This window comes from Lutjanus erythropterus, chromosome 9 (assembly GCF_056507025.1).
Source record: "Lutjanus erythropterus isolate fLutEry1 chromosome 9, fLutEry1.hap2, whole genome shotgun sequence".
Classification (NCBI taxonomy): domain Eukaryota; kingdom Metazoa; phylum Chordata; class Actinopteri; order Lutjaniformes; family Lutjanidae; genus Lutjanus; species Lutjanus erythropterus.
In genome coordinates, this window is record NC_139325.1 from 25,282,488 (window position 1) to 25,303,076 (window position 20,589).

At 39.6% G+C, this 20,589-nt stretch overlaps 1 protein-coding gene across 3 annotated transcripts; it reads right to left on the minus strand.

The window, feature by feature from the left end:
- Window positions 1–1,053: 1,053 nt before the first annotated feature.
- l3mbtl1b (L3MBTL histone methyl-lysine binding protein 1b) lies at window positions 1,054–20,371 on the minus strand. 3 transcript variants are annotated; one of them, XM_084726853.1, is made up of 22 exons: window positions 20,224–20,371; window positions 18,399–18,533; window positions 17,492–17,687; window positions 17,163–17,376; window positions 16,933–17,062; window positions 16,664–16,715; window positions 11,578–11,672; window positions 11,358–11,462; window positions 11,133–11,268; window positions 10,960–11,051; window positions 9,730–9,881; window positions 9,321–9,397; window positions 8,824–8,909; window positions 8,608–8,718; window positions 8,292–8,406; window positions 7,972–8,071; window positions 6,739–6,933; window positions 6,504–6,596; window positions 5,253–5,317; window positions 4,997–5,169; window positions 4,655–4,717; window positions 1,054–2,547 (listed from the first exon to the last, which is right to left on the minus strand). In XM_084726853.1, exons 2-22 carry the CDS (start codon window positions 18,507–18,509, stop codon window positions 2,419–2,421), a joined length of 2,490 nt encoding a protein of 829 aa, XP_084582979.1. In that variant the 5' UTR covers window positions 18,510–18,533; window positions 20,224–20,371; the 3' UTR covers window positions 1,054–2,418. The 3 variants fall into 3 exon arrangements, with proteins under 3 accessions (XP_084582979.1, XP_084582977.1, XP_084582978.1); XM_084726851.1 differs by having other exon boundaries at window positions 9,294–9,397; XM_084726852.1 differs by lacking the exon at window positions 20,224–20,371 and adding an exon at window positions 19,397–19,603 and having other exon boundaries at window positions 9,294–9,397.
- Window positions 20,372–20,589: the final 218 nt, after the last annotated feature.

Genomic DNA, 20,589 nt, shown 5'->3' on the forward strand with positions numbered 1-20,589 from the left:
TGGCAGCACACGCTGTAGTTCATAGTCCTTATATGTCTCATGTTCTGGTCACTTATTCTCCTGCTTCCATTCCCTCCTGAATATCTGTTGCTGTTTAATTTTTTCATCATCCACCTTTTGTGTTTGTGGTTCTTCTGTAAGGATTGTGTTTAGCAGTTTGAGTAGGCTCAGTAAAAACCCACACTTCAGTAGCTCCGACATATCGGTAGCAAGCCAGCAACAAGTACCATTTGCTGTTTTCATACAACGTTGAATCAAAAGGCTTGAAGGAATCAGAACGACTGTGTTGTGTTTGCAAAAGCTCACAGTTTGGAAATGAAACTTGGTGGCCACCTACATGGAATATTTATTGGCAACAGAGTAACTTTGGTCATGTATGTAAACTGTCATGAGATCATTAATGGGATAGGAAAGAAAAAGTTCTGCTCCTTAAATTTGTGTTTATTTTTTGGACTTTTTTGTGATATTGAATCACCTCACCTCTTTGGGCCTCAAACAATAAGTTAAATGAAACCATCTGAGACGTTTACAGGGGAGATCACAATTATCTAAGTGCTAACAACTCAACTTAATTTGTAAGGGATTACGAGCCAAAAAGGCTGGGAAAAACTGTTTTGGTAAATCTTCAATAATGCATTGTGTTTTATGTGTTAATCATGTTTTCTGGGGAAAACATTTTAATTTGAAAAGTGATTTGTAATACTAAAATAAAGTGCCAGTAAATCTACTTAATCCAGCACCGACATTAGCACCAGAAATTACTATTAATTAATTTATAAAAGCTGCTGAGCTAACATGTCAAGAGATCTAATCTTCAAGAAAACCAAGGAAACCTTATCTGGAAGTCCATGGCACAGCTAAAAGTTCCAGAAAAAGTCTGTTCTGACTTTGCCAAACTACTGTATGTTAGGAATATATGAAGTAGAGTACTTTGGTTAATGTGTTTTCCACTGCTGTACAGATCGAAACATAACAAGGTTTTCTCAAACCACAGTTTTAAATTACCTGTGTATCTCTGAGGTGAGATAACTGAGGTCAAATGAGGACAGCAGGCAGTGTGCATCTCATTTATTTTCACCCATTCCATCAAACAGCCACAGTTACCTCGGAGCCAAAAAAACAGCGTACCATTACCCCTTAAATTAGAATACATAAATAAAAGCTGTTTGCATATAAACAGTTGCTGATGTACACATTCCAACTTGCTGAAGTACACGCTGATTTACAAAGACACTGACAATGTTTGTTTTATTTTGTTTTTTTTCTCTCAAAATCTATGTATGAATTGAGGCTCGTATTATTCAGTTCACTGTCGCAATGTCCTTCCCTGGAGACAGATGTCAAGCCTTTGCATAACCAAGCGGGAGTAAACTCTGGTAGAGAGCGAGGACAGTCCATTTGTAGCTGTATACTATTTACAATGTGAATGATGGAGGTTATTTGAATATTGATAATCAATATCAACAAAACAACTAAAAGCTGTTTTTTAAACATTCATATTCATGGGCCTGTTCCTCAAAAAAAAAAAAAAAGCAGATAGAGAAGAAGAACGGAGCTGGTTCATTGTCTGGTTCCACCTTAAAAGACTGCAAGTTTCCGTGATTTAACATTTTAGCCCTTAGCCCTGCTTGTCGCAAAACAATCCACTGACCAGAAAAGCAACACACACGGGCTGGTGGGAAATCACATCCTCATTTCTCAAACACACACGGTCACATTTGCACACACACACGAACACACACAAAGTTTTAACCATCCCCCATTCAATCTCTGCTTCAGCCAACTGCAATTTAAACAAACTCTCTTGCCTTTGGGCCTGTGGAGCAGCTCTCTTTCTCCATCTAGAGGATACAGGCTGAACTACATAGTGCTTCTGCTCCACTGGGTTTCACATTTAAGAACCTCTCACCGCCTCTCGATTGTATTTTGCAGCTTTAAAAAACAACAAAAAATTTCTGTTGCCGAGTAAAAGGCAACAAAGCACAAACACACTTGTTCCATCTGCTCTGAGCTCAAGCACCATTTACAGTTCAAATAAAACAGTGAAAATGCAACAGAATTGTGACACTAGCTCCAATTCATAAACTGTACAATGTTAAGAAGCATTGAAGGTGCCTGTAGTTTTTTTTTTTTTTAAATGATTCAGTAAACAAACACGATATAAATCGAGGAATCCTCATGGTATCATGTAAAACTCTCCCTCAGGTTTGATCAGAACTGTCCATCATGGAGAGAGGAGGCAGAAGGGGGGAGGAGGAGGAGAGATGGACGTTTTTAAAGATGATGGCTTCCACTTTTCTCTCGTGTAGCTGCACCATCGCAGAGCTCGTCAGACGAAACCTGTTCTGGCTGATTTAATCAAATGTCTTTAGCTGATGAAATTGGTAAAGAGCGGGTGAGTCCGAGCGGAGTCGGGTCTTACTCTTCGTCCGCGTTCTTCAACATGAGGATGGAGTTGTAGATCTTCAGGGCGGGTCCTAATTTGATTGACAGGATCTTGACGATGTCCGCTTGGGTGAGCAGCAGGAAGGCCTCGCCGTCTATTTGCTAAAAAAGAAAAAAAAGAAAAGCTTTTGCTTCATATCACTGTTTTTTCACCTTTACAGATGATACAGATACTTTTAACAGAAAAAAACAAGAACTGAAGCTGCTGATCCATCATTAAACATCAGCATTGACAAATGATCACCTTTCAAGTTGATATGACAAACTTGCTGATGTGAGGATGGGTGAAGCTCTGCAGTCCACAAAAAAGAGAGTTTCAGCATGAAACAGCATTGCAGTCAAATCCAGTGCAACTGAAGTGAATGGTGACCAGTTTTAAAATGTAAAAAAAATTGTGTGGTGTAATCCAAGTGTCCGTAAGCCATGACATTAAAATTTGACCCAGAAAGACGCCATTTACACCATATTTGCACCGTTTCTTTCTTTCACATGCACATGGATCCGGTCTGAGAGGCTACAGTTTACATTTAGGTTAAAAACATGATGTAAATGGCATCTTTTTGGGTTAAATTTTAATGTCATGGCTTACAGACACTTGGATTACACCACACAAGCAGTATGGAGACATTCTGTGTTTTTTTTGTGTGTGTGTGTTCTTTTTTTTAAATTTTAAAACTGGTCACTTCAATTGTACTGGATTTGGCTGCAATGCTTTTTTCCGCTGAGTGTTTTGTGAACTGGAGATTTTCACCCATCCTCACATCAGCACACATCAGCACAGGGGTGAGTAGATATTGAGTGAAATTTCATTTTTGGGTGAACTATCACTTTAATTACACACTCATTTACACCAGCAGTTATGGAGCAACATTAGCATTCATTTGCAGTCCAATGTATGCCCAATATTCACTCCTTGAGCTGTTTTTGGTCTGAACCAACTCCTAAGGGAAATCTCAGGCTCTTTGGCTGCAGTAATGCTGCATTATATAAGTTTAGTGAGTGTAAGATTAATGAAATCCTGAGCTGAATACACATTCCCAACAAGCGTTGGGGAATGCCTGTCAAAACAAAGCCTGACAAGCATTCCCAAAATTAAACATGTGTGATTAGTGATCAACATGATTTTTGGACAGGGATCGGAATCAAGACCCAGAACTGTTGAGAACTGGTTCAAAATTGTTTGATCTATCAGAAATGAATGTCTCCGAGCTTATCAGTTCCTCTTATTCATGCTGGAATGTTTTTCTGACAGTTCATCATTACGAGATAATGACGTCAAACTCAAACTCAAAACAACAATGACTCATGGTGGAAAGAAAGAAACGGTCCAAATCGTGGCTTCGGAATACATGGAATATGGGATGTTAGACTGATAAGCAAAATCAATAATGCCACTGGCGTCAATAAAATCTTACCAATTCCTATCCCTATTTTTTGGAAGGAATCACATGAAACTTTAATTGGCTGATTTATAGATACAATTGGAGTAACTGGGAGCATAAGAAAACTTCTGCAGGGTTTAATAAATATCAATACATAACTCAAACTGTGCATGTTATCATAATGTGTGTTTCAGTTTATTTGTCAAGTAAAATCTTAATGGAGTTTGTACTGTATATCTACAAAAGATTACATACGTTGTGACAGATAAATCCACTTAAGTAGCATCAACTGTAGGAGGAGAGGTGAATTAAAAGCATCCATTAAAAGAAATCACATTTTCAGGGATGTCTTATTATGAAAATGTATGCAAATGTTATGAAAATGCAGGAAGCTGCATAAAATCATGCAAATCTGCAAAGCAAACACACTAATAAGGCAACTAAAAAGTCTGTTTAAAAAAATGTTTTAATATGCAAAGACGTTTTAGGCCCTTTTTCTGTGTGCGTTATGTCAGACACGAGGCTACACACAGGTGGCAGCAATGCATAAACATTGAATTTACTGAGGCAGTGCTTATGTAATGCATTATGTATCTGCATTATGTGGTGTGTGCATGCATTATGTATCTGTTTTGAAGGGATGGCACCCATCCACTACACTAAAAAAGAAGAGTTAAGTGAGTTTCTTCTGCTCACACCTACAAAACACGCAATTTGATGATTAATCAAACAATCAAAACTTTATTACTCTTTAATTGAAGTAATCATTAGTTAGACTTGTGATTTTGTCAGCAGCTTTAAGTCCTGGTTAGCAATGAAGTGCTCACCTCTGTTTTAAATGTAGCAGCATGTTCTTTACATCCTGGGAGTCCTTTAACAAAACTGGCCACCTGATAAACAAAGAGAAACAAATTAAAGAAAAAAGGCACAGACAGCCTGTCTATTACATGTTTCCATGAATAAATGTTTATCTACTAATCTGTTGAACCGACAGGCAGAAAGAGAGCAGCAATTCACCGTAACAACCAGAAAACCCTCGCTGAATATTCATGCACAGCCACAGTTTCCCTGAACAACAGGACGCCTTCATTTTGGAGAAGTGAATGAGGAGTTGGTCTGCTTTTCATGTCTTGGCGCAGCGTGAGTGTGTGTGTGTAAGCATGTCTGACCTCCTCAGCGCTCCAAGTGGCCACTCTCTTGGCAGTCAGCCCCAGGACCTCGGGCAGCAGCTGGCAGTGTTTGTCCCAGCAGAGAGCCACCCGGTGGGGGGGAGAGGCGGAGATGCCGGGGGAGAACACAGACTCGTGGAGGGCCTGCTGGAGAGAGATGGCGTCTGGAGAGGCTGAGAGAAAGAAACAGCAGTCAGTGAGGGTTGACGAGGTGATTTAGATCTTTTACCTTGTCTTATTTAACATTCAAACGCACCTTTACTATCACCGATCTCCTCTTTAACATAGTGCATTTTCAGGTATTTGGGAACTGGAGCAGACCTGAAGAAAACAACAGCATACAAGTTAGAAATTACCCTCTGAAGTATAAGACTCCACAATAGATATAAAAATATCAATGCAATTGCAAGAGCAAGAGCAGTATCCAAATCACAGAAGCTGAAACTTTTTGACAAAGCAAAAATATGTGACAAAACAGCATTTTAATAAAGTACCGCAGTGCTGCAGAAATGCCCTGGCTTACAAATCTTGATGTAAGAAAACAAGTTTGTTTAGTACAGACCCCAACAAGTGTCACATCAACATGATTTTAAAATATTTTTCAGGTGAAAAAAAAATTGTGGTGCAAAAATTATATTTCCTTCTAATTGGGACTTATATTACAATCGGAGTATCTAACAAAATGATTACAATGATTTTTTTTTTTACCACATCATGCAGCCCTAGATTAGTATTAACCTGCAATAACTGTGGTTGTCGTCTGTGATTATTGTCCTGTGAGAATCTGCTATATTTGTAATTTGTAATGTAAAACTTCTACTGCAAATTACCAATCATATGACCAACTGTCATAAAAAAAGTTTGCCCATACCACACAATACCAAATGTGTTTTTCCCCCTCAGTCAACATTTTATTTCCACAGCAACATGTGGCGTATTCTCTGACAGCATTATGAAATGTACATAGACATAGATATTAAACACATTAACTTGAATGTCAGATAAAATTCGGAGCACACTCATAAAAATGATCTGTTATATCTCAGATCTTTGATAGTAGATTGATTAAATTTTTCTTGGTCGATCAAATTCATTATTATTAATTATTCATATTGTATCCCTTGTTCTTATTTTGACCTGTTATAGCCCTACTGTCTACCTAGAACACTGAGGTCATCAGATCAGCAGCTGCTTTCCAGCCCAGAGAGTTGTGTTTGCGGCGTGAGGGTGGCCATGTTTTTTTTGTAGCCCAGCCCAAATTGTGGAACTGTTACGTGTTTGACCTGTCTCACCCACAAAATGGCTCAAACCCAGACTAAAAGCCCACTTGTTTTTTCTGGTTTTCTGATGTGTTCTATGTATGCCAACACGTGTCTTTGTGATTTCTTTGTTATTGTGTGTTTTTAAGCACTTTGGTAAACTAGTCCTGTGTGAATAGGCCTTAATAAAAGATCCTCTGGAGTGAACTTCAGCCGCACAGCTCGGTGTGATGTTTTCAGGACTCTACCGTTTAGGCCTTGTTCCATTGTGGCTCTGCTCACTGGCTCCACCCGCTGGCTCCGGCTGACTGTTGCGTCCAGCTTCCACTGTCACTGGTTTCCTAGCAACACAGATAACCCCCCTCTCAGGTACAGACCACTGGGTAGAATTGCATGCAAAACACTGATCGGGAGTTCTCTTGGGAGTGTTGGTGGCTTTCAAAGTGTGTTCATTGCTGTTTTCGTTCGTGTTCCGCAGCAAACCTGTTCTGGGAGTCTTCAGCTCCATCCGGCTGGTCAGGCGTCGAGGACGTCTGTGTTGTAGTGTTTGTGTGAGGCTCCGGACGTCGGCCACGAGGATGAGGTCCACTAAGGGCGAGGGGTCGTTCTCCGCTGAGGCGATCTGGCAGCAGGCCCTCCTTGTTCAGATTCATCTCCGAGTAGGGACAGCTCACCTGACTGCAGACACAAAGACAGACAAACTTAACCCAGGCCTGACAGCGGGAATGAGACGGGAATCCACTCTTACTTTCAATACTCTGCAATTTAACAGATTACAACAAATAGGAAGGAAAAGCAATGAAAGATCACCTTAAAGACTCAAAACTCCCACACACACAGAGCACATTTACAGTGCCGGCAGCCCACACAAGTATAAATGACATTTGAGAACACAGAGACACTTTTTTCTCTTCCTGTACTTACATAGACAGACAGTCCCCACACATTGATAAAAAATGAGATGAGATTAAACTATTAATGTGCTGTCTGAGCAACAGTGGTAGGATGCAAGGAGGAAATTACAAGTGAGCTTTTCATATGTTCACTGAACATCATTTAGGTTCGAATGTACTAACAAATACGTGGGATACTCTGAAGATATACTCTATGTATTCTAGTCTCATCTTTAACTTATTTTACTCTCACTATCAAGTGGGTTTTATTTTCTATCCTATTTTACATTGATTATGGCATTCTATCCCTGTTTTTATCTTCTATCTATCATTCTGTGTCTCTTTTTATGTGAACCACTTGATGCATGTAATTTCTAGAGCACTATTTCTTGTATTAGAGGTGATATACAAATAGAGTTTATTATTATTGTGTATGAAAATAAAATAAAAATATATTCAAAATAAAGTAAGTGAAAGATTTGAAGAACAGGATAACACTGAGAAACATTGGGAAACACATAAATAACAGTGACTAGGGATCTAACAATTAATTATCACAATAAAAAAAATGTTCTGATACTGTGCTGGACTGGGATGATATCTACCATGATATCACACAGTTAATTATTTTGATTTATTATTATTATTTTATTCTATAAAAGGACAGCTACATTTTTTCAAGGTGTCATTTTTCTTTGTTTTTTCAGGTCATGATAAATATCGTATTGTGGACTTTTCAGCATGGTTTTATCATAACTTGCGTTTTTAGTGTTATTATATACCTAATAATGACGAAAAACAAAACTGTGAATGTACTACTAACGTGTAGTGGGTTCCATAGCGAGGTCCTCTGATGTGGCCAACCCCGTTGCATCCTGGGGTAGGACATCCTTGTCCTGGGGCAGCTAATAAATCACTTGTTCCTAAAACAAACAGACACAGGGGTGTTAATAAAACCTTGCAAACAGCTGCAAGACCATCTACATTTTGATTCATAATAGATTCCTCCCATCACCACCGTCCAGAAGTTTAACAACTGTGACGACTTGTGTGTTTAAATTACAATTTTGGATCCTTCTCCTCAGAAACCTTGATTCACCTCACTGAATATCAGGCAGAACAGACTGAAGGAGTGTGTCTCACCGTTAGGGTATTGCAGTGGGTGTCCAGTTTTCTGACACCAGCCTACAGGGTGCAGATCAGGGCAATCCGTCTCCACCCAGTAGTCGTACTCTGAATTCCAGCCATCAAAATGAATCTAGATGAGATAAGAGAAAAGAAATTCGACTCAAGCTGACCACAGAGCAAGTAAAGTACTTAATGTTATGGTAGATGTGTTTTACTCTGTCACAATAGCAGCCAGCCATTTAAATTTTCCATCATTGTTAAAAAAATCTGCCAACAACAGAAAATATTTGGTTAATGCGACCCCTGATCTAGACAAGGAAATTTTTTTTACCTTTAGTCGGTGGTCCTCTGTGTCTGCTATGGTTGCAACACGAATGAGCATGGGGTTCCTCTTATCAACAGCTTCCACTTTCATCCCAATCTGGAAGCCATGTGGAGGTCGCTGCAAACACAAGGCAGAACAAAAATCACTTGACTATGTCAGACTACTAATGTACATATTGTGAGGCTTCATGTATTTGTATATTTGTGCGTGGGAGAGTAGTACCGGTTTGAAAGCCCGTGCAGGTGCAGCCTGCGTGCCCGTTTCCTCCAGGTATTTTTCCCATGAGAAACTCTTGGGTTGTTTATATTCTGAGGGTAGATGATAAAGACTCATTAGATCCATCAGTGACTGCAGACAGTCCACACATTAACACAGTCTGTTGACACATCCTGTGGATAAAAAACTACAAACTAGACATCCACAGGAACTGACAGCTGCATGCATTTCACCATTAATGTACTCATAAAATCATCAAAAATATACAATATACTTGAATTAAATGAATTTTGAGCCATTCTTTCTTACAGTCATAACAATATTTTAGAAATACCAGAAATGCATATAATACTTTGTCCAGAAAAATATATTTATAGCACAAGTAAACATTAATTTTTATCAACTTTATTATTATTTCTGATGTTATATTCTGCATTATTTGGGCCCTACAGTATATTAAAATAGTTTATACTGACCCACGTGTGTCTTGGTCTGTGTCTTACCAGCTGGAGTGGTCAGAGTTAGCTCAGCCTCTTCACAGAACCCCACAGGATGGATATATGGACTGCTGGCGTCACACCTTGGCACAAAAAAGAAACCAAGGTAAACATGCACAAAATAACAGCAACTTCTTGTTTACCAAGACATATCAAATGATAAAAAATGTTTAGACGTTTTCAAATGTGTTACAGCTACATTAACTCTGTAGTTATGTATGTTTGTCCAACTTTTCCACACTTTTTGTCCAATGTCCACATTCATTTCCAATACCTTCCCACACTCTCTATACCTTAACTCATACAGACATGTAACCTCAATGGATTTCACTTGGATTTTAAGCTACAGCAGTCCTTCAGGTGGACGGAGAAATAGGTCTAGATCACATTTGTTCTTTCAGTCATAAACTCTTACCAATAATCATATGTGTCGTCCCAGTTATCAAAATGAATAAGCAGTCGGTTGTCAACAACAGCAGCGATGGTCGCTACACAAATCAAGGATGGGTTCTTCCTGTCAACAGCCTCTAGCTTCATTCCTGCTCTGAACCCAGACGGAGTCACAGACTAAAAAATAAAAAATAAAAACATACAGATTTAGCACATACAGACCCTGGATTATTCCAGTCTTTGATGGCTTAGGAGACTTGAAAAAAACAAACAAACAAAAAAACTGTTTCATTGATATTCAGCAAACCTATTTCAGCATCATCCATTTCTGTTTGTCTGAAATGCCCTATTTTGAGATTTGCAACAATCTCAAGGGAAAATAAAAATAAAGACAGTGAAAACTATGTACAGTTAAAGAGTGATCTTGTTCTTACCATATAGTAAAATCACAGATTTGTAAAAAAAATAAGGTCTGGCCCACAGCAGGGCTGGCGATATGGCTAATAAATAATATCCCCATGTTTTTTAGCAATATATGATATATATCACAATGTACTTATTTTCTCTAAAATAACATACCATAAATTTTCAAATCGTGCCAACGTATGATGATTTTTATAGAATGTGATGCATTAGAGCTAGGCAGTATTGAAAAATTAAAGAGTAGAATATTTTTGACAACAAACCTTAATATCTATATTGCGACAATATTGTATGGATGACTATTAGAGCTTTCACGAAATATTTACACAATGAGAAAAATAATAAATAATCATCACTACTGTGAATATAACGAACGAGTAGGTAAAGGCAAACAACAGAACAGCTACAAGAGTCTGGCTCAGAAGATGTAATGCCGCCTTTAACACCAGGAAAAGACAACACTTATGTCATATCACAATACAACAATGTCCAAAATCTAAGACAATATCCAGTCTCATATCATAACACTGATATAATATTTATGCATTGCCCAGCCCTAGCCTGTGGGGCATTACATAATCAACTCAGTGTTCGCAGTGTTACACAAATAATTTCAGTTCATGGTTAACATGTTTTGTAAATGTCCTTTGTCAATCCCTGCATTTAAAGCTGAACTCTCCTGTGATAGCCAATATCTCATAAGGGCCTTTTTAGCAGCCACCAGCAATATATTTATTAAATAGTTATCTCTTTTCGACAATTCTGGAGGTACAAGTCTAAATAATATGGTCTTACAGATGGCTTCCACAGATTCTGTGTGCAGAATACTCACTGTGTTGAGGCTCCTGAAAAGGTGTTTTGGGGCCAGCTGACCCCTGCAGTTCTTCACATACATGCTCCAATTAAACTCTCCATCCTTACAACCTACAAGACAAGCTCACTTAGGAAGGATATTGGGGAAATCGTGGGTAGATGGGTAGAAGTTTGTGTGGTGTGTGAGACTACCTTTAGGCAACAATAATTTATGCCCATTCTTCTCACACCAGCCAGCTGGTTTCAGATCCCACGAGTCTGCGTTGGCCCAGAAGTCGTAGCATTCTGGGTAACCATCAAAGTGGAGCCTTACCCTATAACCTTGGATCTGAAAGGCAAAGGGACAGCGTGCAAGTGTGAGTGAAACTCTTCATTACGCACAGAGATAAAGATATGAAAAACTAGTGGCGGCCGTACCTCTGCAACAGTGAGAACACAGAACAGAGACGGGTGAGACGGGTCCAGCCCCTCCAGCTTCATTCCCACCTTAAAGCTGTTCCTGCTCTGAGGAAACGACTGGTGCTGCAAGACAAACGTACATCATAGCACGGTCATGAATTGGCTTACCTGAGACCAAATAAACAAAACCATCTGGCTTTAGTTAAAATTGGCAAGTGTATATGAGGAAAAAAAATACCTCTTTGAATAGTTTCACAGGAGCAGCAATGGCCCTCTCTTCTTCCAAGTAAGCAGGCCAGCTCCACGCCCGTTTCTTATTGAGTGGGGCAGTCACTGAGGGTGGGACAAAAAAAAGGGGCTTTAAGTATAATGCAGTGTAGTTGATGCATGTCAACCTCCATCACATGCCAATCACAAGAAACGCATTTCTTTTATTCCAATCATATCAGTTATGTGATAATGTCACAGTTTTCTTAAATCATGATATGGAAGTTCATATTAAATAAAACTAAATAAATAAACACCAATTATTTTGATAAAACAATCAGTTTGACCAAGGCAGCTAAAATATTCAAGTTTCATAAGTTATAATTAAAATATTATAATACAATAAAAAGACATTTTAAATGCCAAATAGAAAATAAATATTATTAGGTCTATCTGAATAATCTTGGTATCTTAATAGAGAGAACACTTAGACAACAGCAACAACAAATCTCACATTTGTTGTTGCTGTAATGCAGCCTTTAAAACCAGGAAAAGACAACACTTGCTATATGCCAATTTGACAATTTTCAAAATTTCAGACAATATCTAGTCACATATCACAATATAATATCTTTATATTGCCCTACTTTAATATGATATTTGACATTTGTCTCAGTGTGATTTGTTCTGTGTTTGAGGCAAGTAAGTGGATGGGGAATGAGAGAGAGGGAGAAAATGGAAAATTGTATATACAATGTGTGATTTTTGTTTTATTGAGAATAAATATAATATACAAAAAACTTTGTAGGACAATTCAACATTACCTATATTATACATGCTAGTAACATGAAGCAGAGCAAAGTTAGACAGGTTCTAGTGCAGGAATATTTAGGCAGAATCTACAAATTGGCTAATGTTCATCAGGCACTCTTGTCGGCCATGCCACCACTGAATGCAGTTCTTTTTTGAAGTGAAGCACAGAAGGATCTGGCGCTACCTGCAATATACAGTAGTCTTTACTCTTGAGATGCCAGCATCATGGCATCTCTTACAGAACTTCCTGGTCCTCATTTCATCATTTGCATAAAGCATGGGCATGCAGGTGGTGTTGGCTCGGGTTGGGGGTGGTGCTGAGCCTTAAGCAAACTCCACCATCTCTGCAGCCAGCTGCTCCCTGAAAGTCTTCTGGGTCGGTAACTTTGTCTGGGTGGGGTCATTCCTCATCTTGTGGAGAAGGAAATTGTTCACCACAGCAATGTCCACAAAGTGGTAAAAAAATTAGTCTTATGCCATTTCTTGGTCTGTGGTGGCCACTGTAGCAACCACTCACTGCGTCAGATAAATCCACACCTCCCATGTTATAACTGGATTTATTACACTATCTAGTCATCAACAGAGATGTTCTGATATGGGTGGAAATGTACCTTGCAGGCAGTCATTATCTCTGGGGATGAGAGCTTTATTTTGAACAGTCTGTGGTACTCTGCAGTTTTCCTCATCTTCTTTTGGGTCACTCAGGTTCAGCGACCACAAGATGGCTTCAGAACAGTCGCGTCTCATCTCTTCACTGGGTCTGTTGACGTTATATGACCATTTCTTTCTCCAGTAGTCTGATCTGTGATGCACTTTCACAAGGCCACAGAGAGTTATAATGGCCATGAAAATCTTAAATCCTTCACTGTCAGCTCTTTCGATGTGAGCAGAGCTCTGCTGGGCACTCTAGTTTGTAATGGCAAGAGCTTCTAATTCACACACGGTATGAGGTACGCAGAGGGATATCTTGCTAGCTGATTGGTCATTTTGGATGATCGACACCTCTATTGAACTGTAGAATCTAGGAGCAGTACCCAAATCCATATCAACAACATGATTAGCCAAACACAAGAAAATAAGAGCATTGTGTGAGAAGAGAACGCCCCTACCTACTCCTAAGAACAAAAAGCCTACCGGAACAGAAAATGCCTTATGGACGTCATGAATGATTTCAAACTGACACAGTCCCATTGGACTAACTAAAAGCAATGTCAATACGCCCTTGAACACAATTCTTCATCATCAAGTATAGATAAGACATCATTTATAATTACAGCTATATAAAATGTATTTTAGTTTTGCTCTTCTTCAGCTGTTGGTTCACTGAGTTTTGGTTGCAGAATGCTCTATATACTCCTATATGTTGTTTATTTTCTTATTTTATTACAGCTAAAGGCAAATACAGAATTCATATTTGGAGGTTATAATGGTCTGTTTATGAAAACATGTTTGTTTGTTTTTTTTAAGTTATGTTTTTGGGCTTTTCTTTCTTTATTACATAGGACAGCTGAAGAGTAGACAGCAGCAAAGGGCCACAGGCAGGAGTCAAACCAGCAGCCGCTGCAGAGGACTGATAGACTCTATACATGGGGCGGACACTCTACCAACTGAGCTAAACAGCCGCCCCATGTTGTTTTTTCTTGTTGTGCACTAGTTTCTTCTTCCTAAAAAATAACCTTTATTTAATTTTAACACCATTAGCACCCTGAGAGTCATGTGAGTCGTTGTCATGGGGCACCTCAGGAAAGGTAAGAATAGGTGTTGTTAAGGTCACACGAATTATTGGGACCTCTTATAGTAAAACTTCAAAACAGAGTGTTTAAATTGTATAATTACCAAGAAGAAAGTGACCCTGACACGCTCAGTAACAAAGGACTCACCCACAGAGAGACACTGAAGAGAAGCCCCCTAAGCCAGCTACTTCTGGGACTCAAACACAAACACAGCCTCCAACAGAAACCCCACTTGACTGAACCAAATAAATAAGAAAACAAAAAGAAAACGGGAGAGATTTAACAAAAAACAGCGCAAACTGGAATGCTATTTGGCCCAAATCAGAGAGCAATCAGTGGCAGATTACTTGACCACTGTGACAGATTTAAATTAAAGAAATAGTTCGTCATGCACAGATTCACTGAGCACAGAGGACGCCACAGGCAGATCTGGCTCCCCAGAGACACGGCAGGAGCTGGAGACCAAGCTCCACTTTATAACCACCTGCCCACTGTACAAAGACACCGTAGAGAAGCAGTGACCACAGTTGAAAACCAGCCAAAAGACTTTGAAAAAATTGCTGACAAAAACCCCTCTGCCATATATGCTGGGTGAAATGCAACAATATGCACACACAACAGCACAATTGGTGATCCGCTGTGACCAGAAAAGGAGCTCCAACCAAATACAACCAACATGAACACTGTCAATCACCTGGGTATCCCTGTACTGACCATCACCTCTGTACACAGGCACAGTACATAAATACAGCTCATAACTATTGTATTGCTCTAACTCCTGATATTTTACACAGTTTTTGCAACATCTGCACTACAGGGAATGTTACACAATGTAACATTGAATACAGCTGCTTAATTATTTTCAACTGTCTTTTAAGCTTGCACTGTTTTAATGTAGTAACCTGTTCAATATCTTGTTCTGTCTGTACATCTTCAGGCCCGGCATGTGATCCTGACCTGGCAACCAACCAAAACCACATTTGGAACAAACCAAATATCTTACATGGTTGCACACTGAATGCACTCGTGCACTATGTAGCATCTTCTTTAAGCCATTCTGTACTCATCTGTATATATACATATACTTCTAAGAACAAGTTTATGTACACTTTTGTGGTTTATATTTCACACTTACTTTGGCAATGTGTTTTTGTTGTTTTTTTTTGTTTTTTTTTTCACATTTGCTTTTGCAATGTAAACGTCTCTTTCCCATGTCAATAAAGCTCTTTTGAATTTGAGTTCAAGAGTCAATGGGTGTCTGGCCCAAACTGCATTGTAGGTGGCTGATAGGTGGTGTTCTATCTATCTATCTATCTGTCTATCTATCTATCTATCTATCTATCTATCAAGTGGATTTTCTCTCTCTCTCTTTTAAATGCATACAAAAACAAAACGAACAAACAAAATTAAATAAAAAAATAATGTTATAATAACTGTATATTTGTTTATTCTCATTATTATACAAGTTAAACAGCTTTGGACAGAGGTTACACGGAACCATATCGTTTGTGTGAGTAGCATGTAGTAGCAGAATCGCTATGAGCACAGATGCATTACATGTACCGTTTGTGTATTTTTGCTTCTTGATTGGTGATGGAGTTAAGTTTGGTGCAGGTAAAAATGGCCTTTCTGAAATTTTAGCCAGGTTTGTGCTGTTTCATTTGCTCTTGTATGATGTTTGTTGTGGGGTGTGCCAGACCCAAACCAGGATCTGTTCGCTCTGAGCAAGCTAACCCTGCAATGTGTTTTTCACTTTTTTCATTTTAATTTCTGCAGCTGCCTGTACCAGCACCATGTGTCTTGTGTCGGAGCTGCCTCTGATGGGCATACAATAAATGCAATATGACACCTTTATTTAGACTTCTGCTTTTTCAACAATACATGCATAAACACAAGGCTGGTACCCAGTAAAAAGGCATTGAAAACGTATTTTATCCAAATTTTGTACCCTTGGTGGAGTAGAGTTTGCCCCACAGCCACAGAGCAGCTCACTCAGCACCGGATTAATTCCACAGACTCTTCCTTCACTTTGCCCAGACGCTGGGAGGCAAGACACAAGAACATCTTGAACTTTCTCTGAAGTGTTTTTGTGGGGAAACTACGCATTTACTGCCAACAGACAACTTTACTGCTAAACTTTAGTCCCTCTGCTCTGATCACCAACACTTGTCTGCTCTGAGCACAGCCATGAGCAGGCACTTTTTTCTTTATCTCTTTTGCTCATCCACACCCACTGTACACACACACTGTTGTGCCTATAAATCATGTCAGTGGAAAAACAGATCAGAAATATTTACACATATTGAAGGAAAACTGCATGTTGCACAGAAAGTTTGTCTGCTCGTTTGCTGCTGGATGCTTTTAAATGCACAGACAATACAAAGCCTATATAGACAAATATTTAAGTGTGGCATGAACAAAGTTGTCATGCAGGCATGGTGCTGATGTGACGTTTGCGGTCTAGACATGGGGTAAGATCGGTTATGGCCTTGAAGGTAACCATTGTCAGTCTTTTTAAGATTTTTATGTGTTTGAGAAAATATGTGAGAAAGTGGCAGCAGTCAAACATACCCAGTTTGGCGATTTTGGCACCTCTTCTGCCTTTGGTAGTCTTGGCCTTTTCCTACAACAGGTAAAATGGAAGAGCATGTTAATAACCAGAGGTTTTTGGACTTTTTTCTCAACCATCTTGTTTTCTCAACAGAAAGATGGGAAAAAGAGAGAAATAGTGAAAACACAAAAATTTTACAACATACTTTGTTGCAAAACCTTAGTAATTACAGTGATACAGTACAGAACAAATGAGTGGCCTGTAGCTCTGAAATGCTATGGCTCCTTACCTCTGGCTCCTCTTGGTTTTCTTCCTCTTCCTCACCGGAGTCCATATAGATCTTCCTCTTTTTGCGCACACGTTTGCCGAGCCTCTCGCCCTCAACTGTTTGACTCTCCCTTGCTTCCCCTGGAGATGATCTGTGGAAAAGAAAGGTTTTGCTTGTGATGATACAACAAAAAAATAGAAATATCTGAAGTACAAATAAGGTGTTAGGGGAAAGCAGATGTGCGGTTTTACCTGCCACTAGAGGGCTGGGCACAAATGGAGCTACAGAATTTGCCCTGAAGGAGGGCATCCCGAGGAACACGGCCACCACAGGCCCGGCACCTTGACAGCTCCCCATTTGGACCCATGTCTGCACTAGAGCCAACTTCAACACTGGGACCAACCTCCACACTGGGGCCCTCCATACTGGGACCCTCTTCTAAAGACAGAAGCACGGGACCGGGGACTGGAGAACAAAGCAGAGAGAAGGGTGAAACTGAGAATGTTCTCTGTACATGAAACATAAACACTGTGGTTCTTTACAATAGCAGCATTGTAAGGGTTAATGTGTGCTGTCACACCTTTAACTTGAGATGATCCTGGCTGACTCTGACTGGCTGGTGCTGTGGCTGTACCACTCTGTGATTGGCCTTCTGGTGGAGGGGTGGGAGTGTGAGACTGTGCTGGGTCCAAGGTCTCACAGTTTGGTTCTGCCTGCTGCCCTTTGACCTCTAGGTCTGTGACAATCTCAAGAGTCCCAAACTCTGTCATGCGGAACTGAAAGACACAAAAGAACAGGAGATATGCTAATTTGGGCTGCAACTAATGATTAATTTCATTATCAATTAATCTACTGTTTATTATAACGATAAACTGTTTAGTCTATAAGAAGTCAAAACATTGTGAAAAATGTTCATCATAATTTCCCAGAGCATAAAATGACATCTTCAAATTACTTCTTTTGTCCAAAAAAACAGTCCAAAACCCAAAGACTCTTCTTTTACTATAATAAATAACAAAGAAAAGGAGCAAATCCTTACATTTAGGAAGCTGGAACCAGCAAATGTTTTACATTTTTGCTTGAAAAATGACCCAGATGATTAATCAATTATAAAAAATAGTTGGCAACTAATTTTCTTTTGTTCAACGAATCAATTAGTTGACTAATTGTGGCAACTCTAACGCTTATCAGGGTTCTGACAAATGTTGATCCAAGGTGATGTGCCATCCCAATCCTGATGAATCTCATGTCCTGATCAATGTAGTTAGTAGGGGGCAACTTAAATTATTGTCACAGTCATTCATACGGCAAACCCTCTGTGAAATAGTTCTCTCTTTCCCCCGAAGGTTAATGTTTCCTAAACAAAAATACGCTTTTTTTAAAAAATACATAAATAAAGTTAACACAGGTGGTTTTAATTTCAAACTTCTGCTATAAAACTAATTTTAAAAATCATGACTGATCCTGAACAGGAATCTCTCGTATACCCTAATATCACTTCCTGGCAGCGTTGCAATACCATCCTTCCAGTCCAGGGCACCCATCATGTCAAACTCTGCTCCCTGGGAGGGGCCATCACTAGGCGGAGTGTCAGTCATCCCCACTCCTCTGATATCCCCAACCTGCAAAGACAAAATGACAGTCACCTCAAAGACAGGTCATATGCTGAAAACTGAAACAAAAACGTTAAACATGTTAAAAATACAACAGAGGACTTAAATTGTGGCACTTTTCTATGTCCTTTGTGTTGGCTGAGCATGGTTATGACACTGAAGCTGCCCCCCTGTATGGTTTTACCTTAACTACTCCCAACGGCTAATGCAGTTTCTACCTGCACTTGTAAACAGCACTGTCCAACATCACCGCTAGATGGCGACTGTGTGCTGGCTTGCAGGATACACCATGCACTTCGATTTCAGACAAAACAGTCAATAATAATATTGTTTTGCTGGTCAACTAAGAGACAAATACGTGCACAAACGGCCCCATTAGATTGAACCTTCATCAGGATCATTGACAAACATGAGGAAAGGTGTCTCAACTTTAAGTTAACCACACAACTTCATCTTTTCCTTGTTTTAACAGTATCTCTTAAAACCGGCTTTTTGCCTGGTTAAAAACAAGTGAGAGGGTTATTTGATCACCAATTGTAAAGAGAACACTGTTTTCTACACTGACTGACCAAACTTAAAAGCGTTTTAATCCGACAAAAATTACGATATAACGTTTTACTGTTGACGCATGTTCAACACTGAATTATGGTGATATTTTCTGTTTGCATGATGGTCACATCCATGTTTAAAGTAAACAACAGCCAGAGCGAATAGATCTTGACTAAGTTTGACTTTACACTTAAAAGCTCAGTTTTATTCTAGCCATAAATAAAGTCTAAGAGCGCCCATGATTAGCATTCGTCTTATACAAAATGGCGGAGCATAGGAAGAGGCCACCAACACGTTTAAACTATGTAAATTACTCAAGTTACCAATTTAAACAAATCATGCAAAGCCGCTACGCGTCGAACAAAAGCAAATGCTTGCGGTGTAATTTCCTGACTAAGTGTTTTCCTTCACTCGGGTTATTTTCTTCACTTTCCCCTTGTCACGGAATGTCAGCCCAGGTTGCTAGCTAGCGCTGACATGAAGCTAACACCCAGCTAGCTCCACTCCGTTCAACGGTCGTGTCTAGAAGGGAACCCTTGATTCGCGGAACTCTCGCGAGATTTACAAGCGCTGTATCTTACGTGTGCACCTCGTACTGACTGGATATCTTTTATAATATGACAATAGCTTTAATAAAATACGAATAGGTTTATGGACAGAAAACACTTTATTATTATTACGAAAATATTATGGTTTAGGTTAAACCGACCACTCTCGCGCGATCTTTCACGGGTCTGGAGTTCCCTTCTATACACAACCCCGTTCAACTGAACTGAGGGTTGCTAGACAGCTAGCCGTAGCATTGTGACTACTGGATGCAGCCAGCTAAGGACAATCTGTAATAAATAAGTTTCCCCGGTTAATAACAATAGGAAAACGCATTTTGCAAAACGCTGATATTTCGCACAATATCACACACACTCGCAATAACACCGCGCTACTGTTACCGAGCTTCAACATTGTTGCTTGAATAATTTCTTCAATAGAAACTTGAAAAAAACGATTTATTCTCGCCGTTTTAAATCAGAGTGAAAATAACGTGAACTAACGCTACTTAGCAAAACGAGGGCCGGTTTCTCAAATTTTGCCACTGTTAATGGCAATAAATGAGAATTAACGCCCGTATAATGTTTAAAAATGTGGAACTCACCTCGTTTCTGTTTTAACTCTTATTTAGAGCTGGATAGAAGGATGCGCATGCGTGTAAGATGCGCTGCCTGACAACTTTGGGTCTCGGAAAAGTTCAGTTTACTATCGGTGGTCAATACCAGGCCTGCGAACACTTACAACACGCCCAAAAACTCAGCTCAGTGCCGATATAACGAGCACTACCGATGGGCTGGAGCTCATATCCCCCCTTTAGCTCACAACAGCCTCAGAAGTATTTCCCTCAAGAAGTACGAGTGTGTATCAATGGAGCGCAGGGACCGCAGTGTCTTCCATAACCGTTGAGGAGCGGTTGGTTCCCCTCAGCTCAAACTGCCCGTTTTCTCCCCACTTTCAAACCCTCTGCGAT

Excerpts from the sequence above, each read along its gene's own strand:
- l3mbtl1b (XM_084726851.1), bottom strand. The coding sequence starts at position 18,509 with ATGACTGACACTCCGCCTAGTGATGGCCCCTCCCAGGGAGCAGAGTTT. Across the intron at positions 11,463-11,577 it reads CTGTGAAACTATTCAAAGAG|CACCAGTCGTTTCCTCAGAG; the intron begins GTATTTTTTTTC and ends TTTGTCTTGCAG. Across the intron at positions 11,052-11,132 it reads TAAATTATTGTTGCCTAAAG|GTTGTAAGGATGGAGAGTTT; the intron begins GTAGTCTCACAC and ends CTTGTCTTGTAG.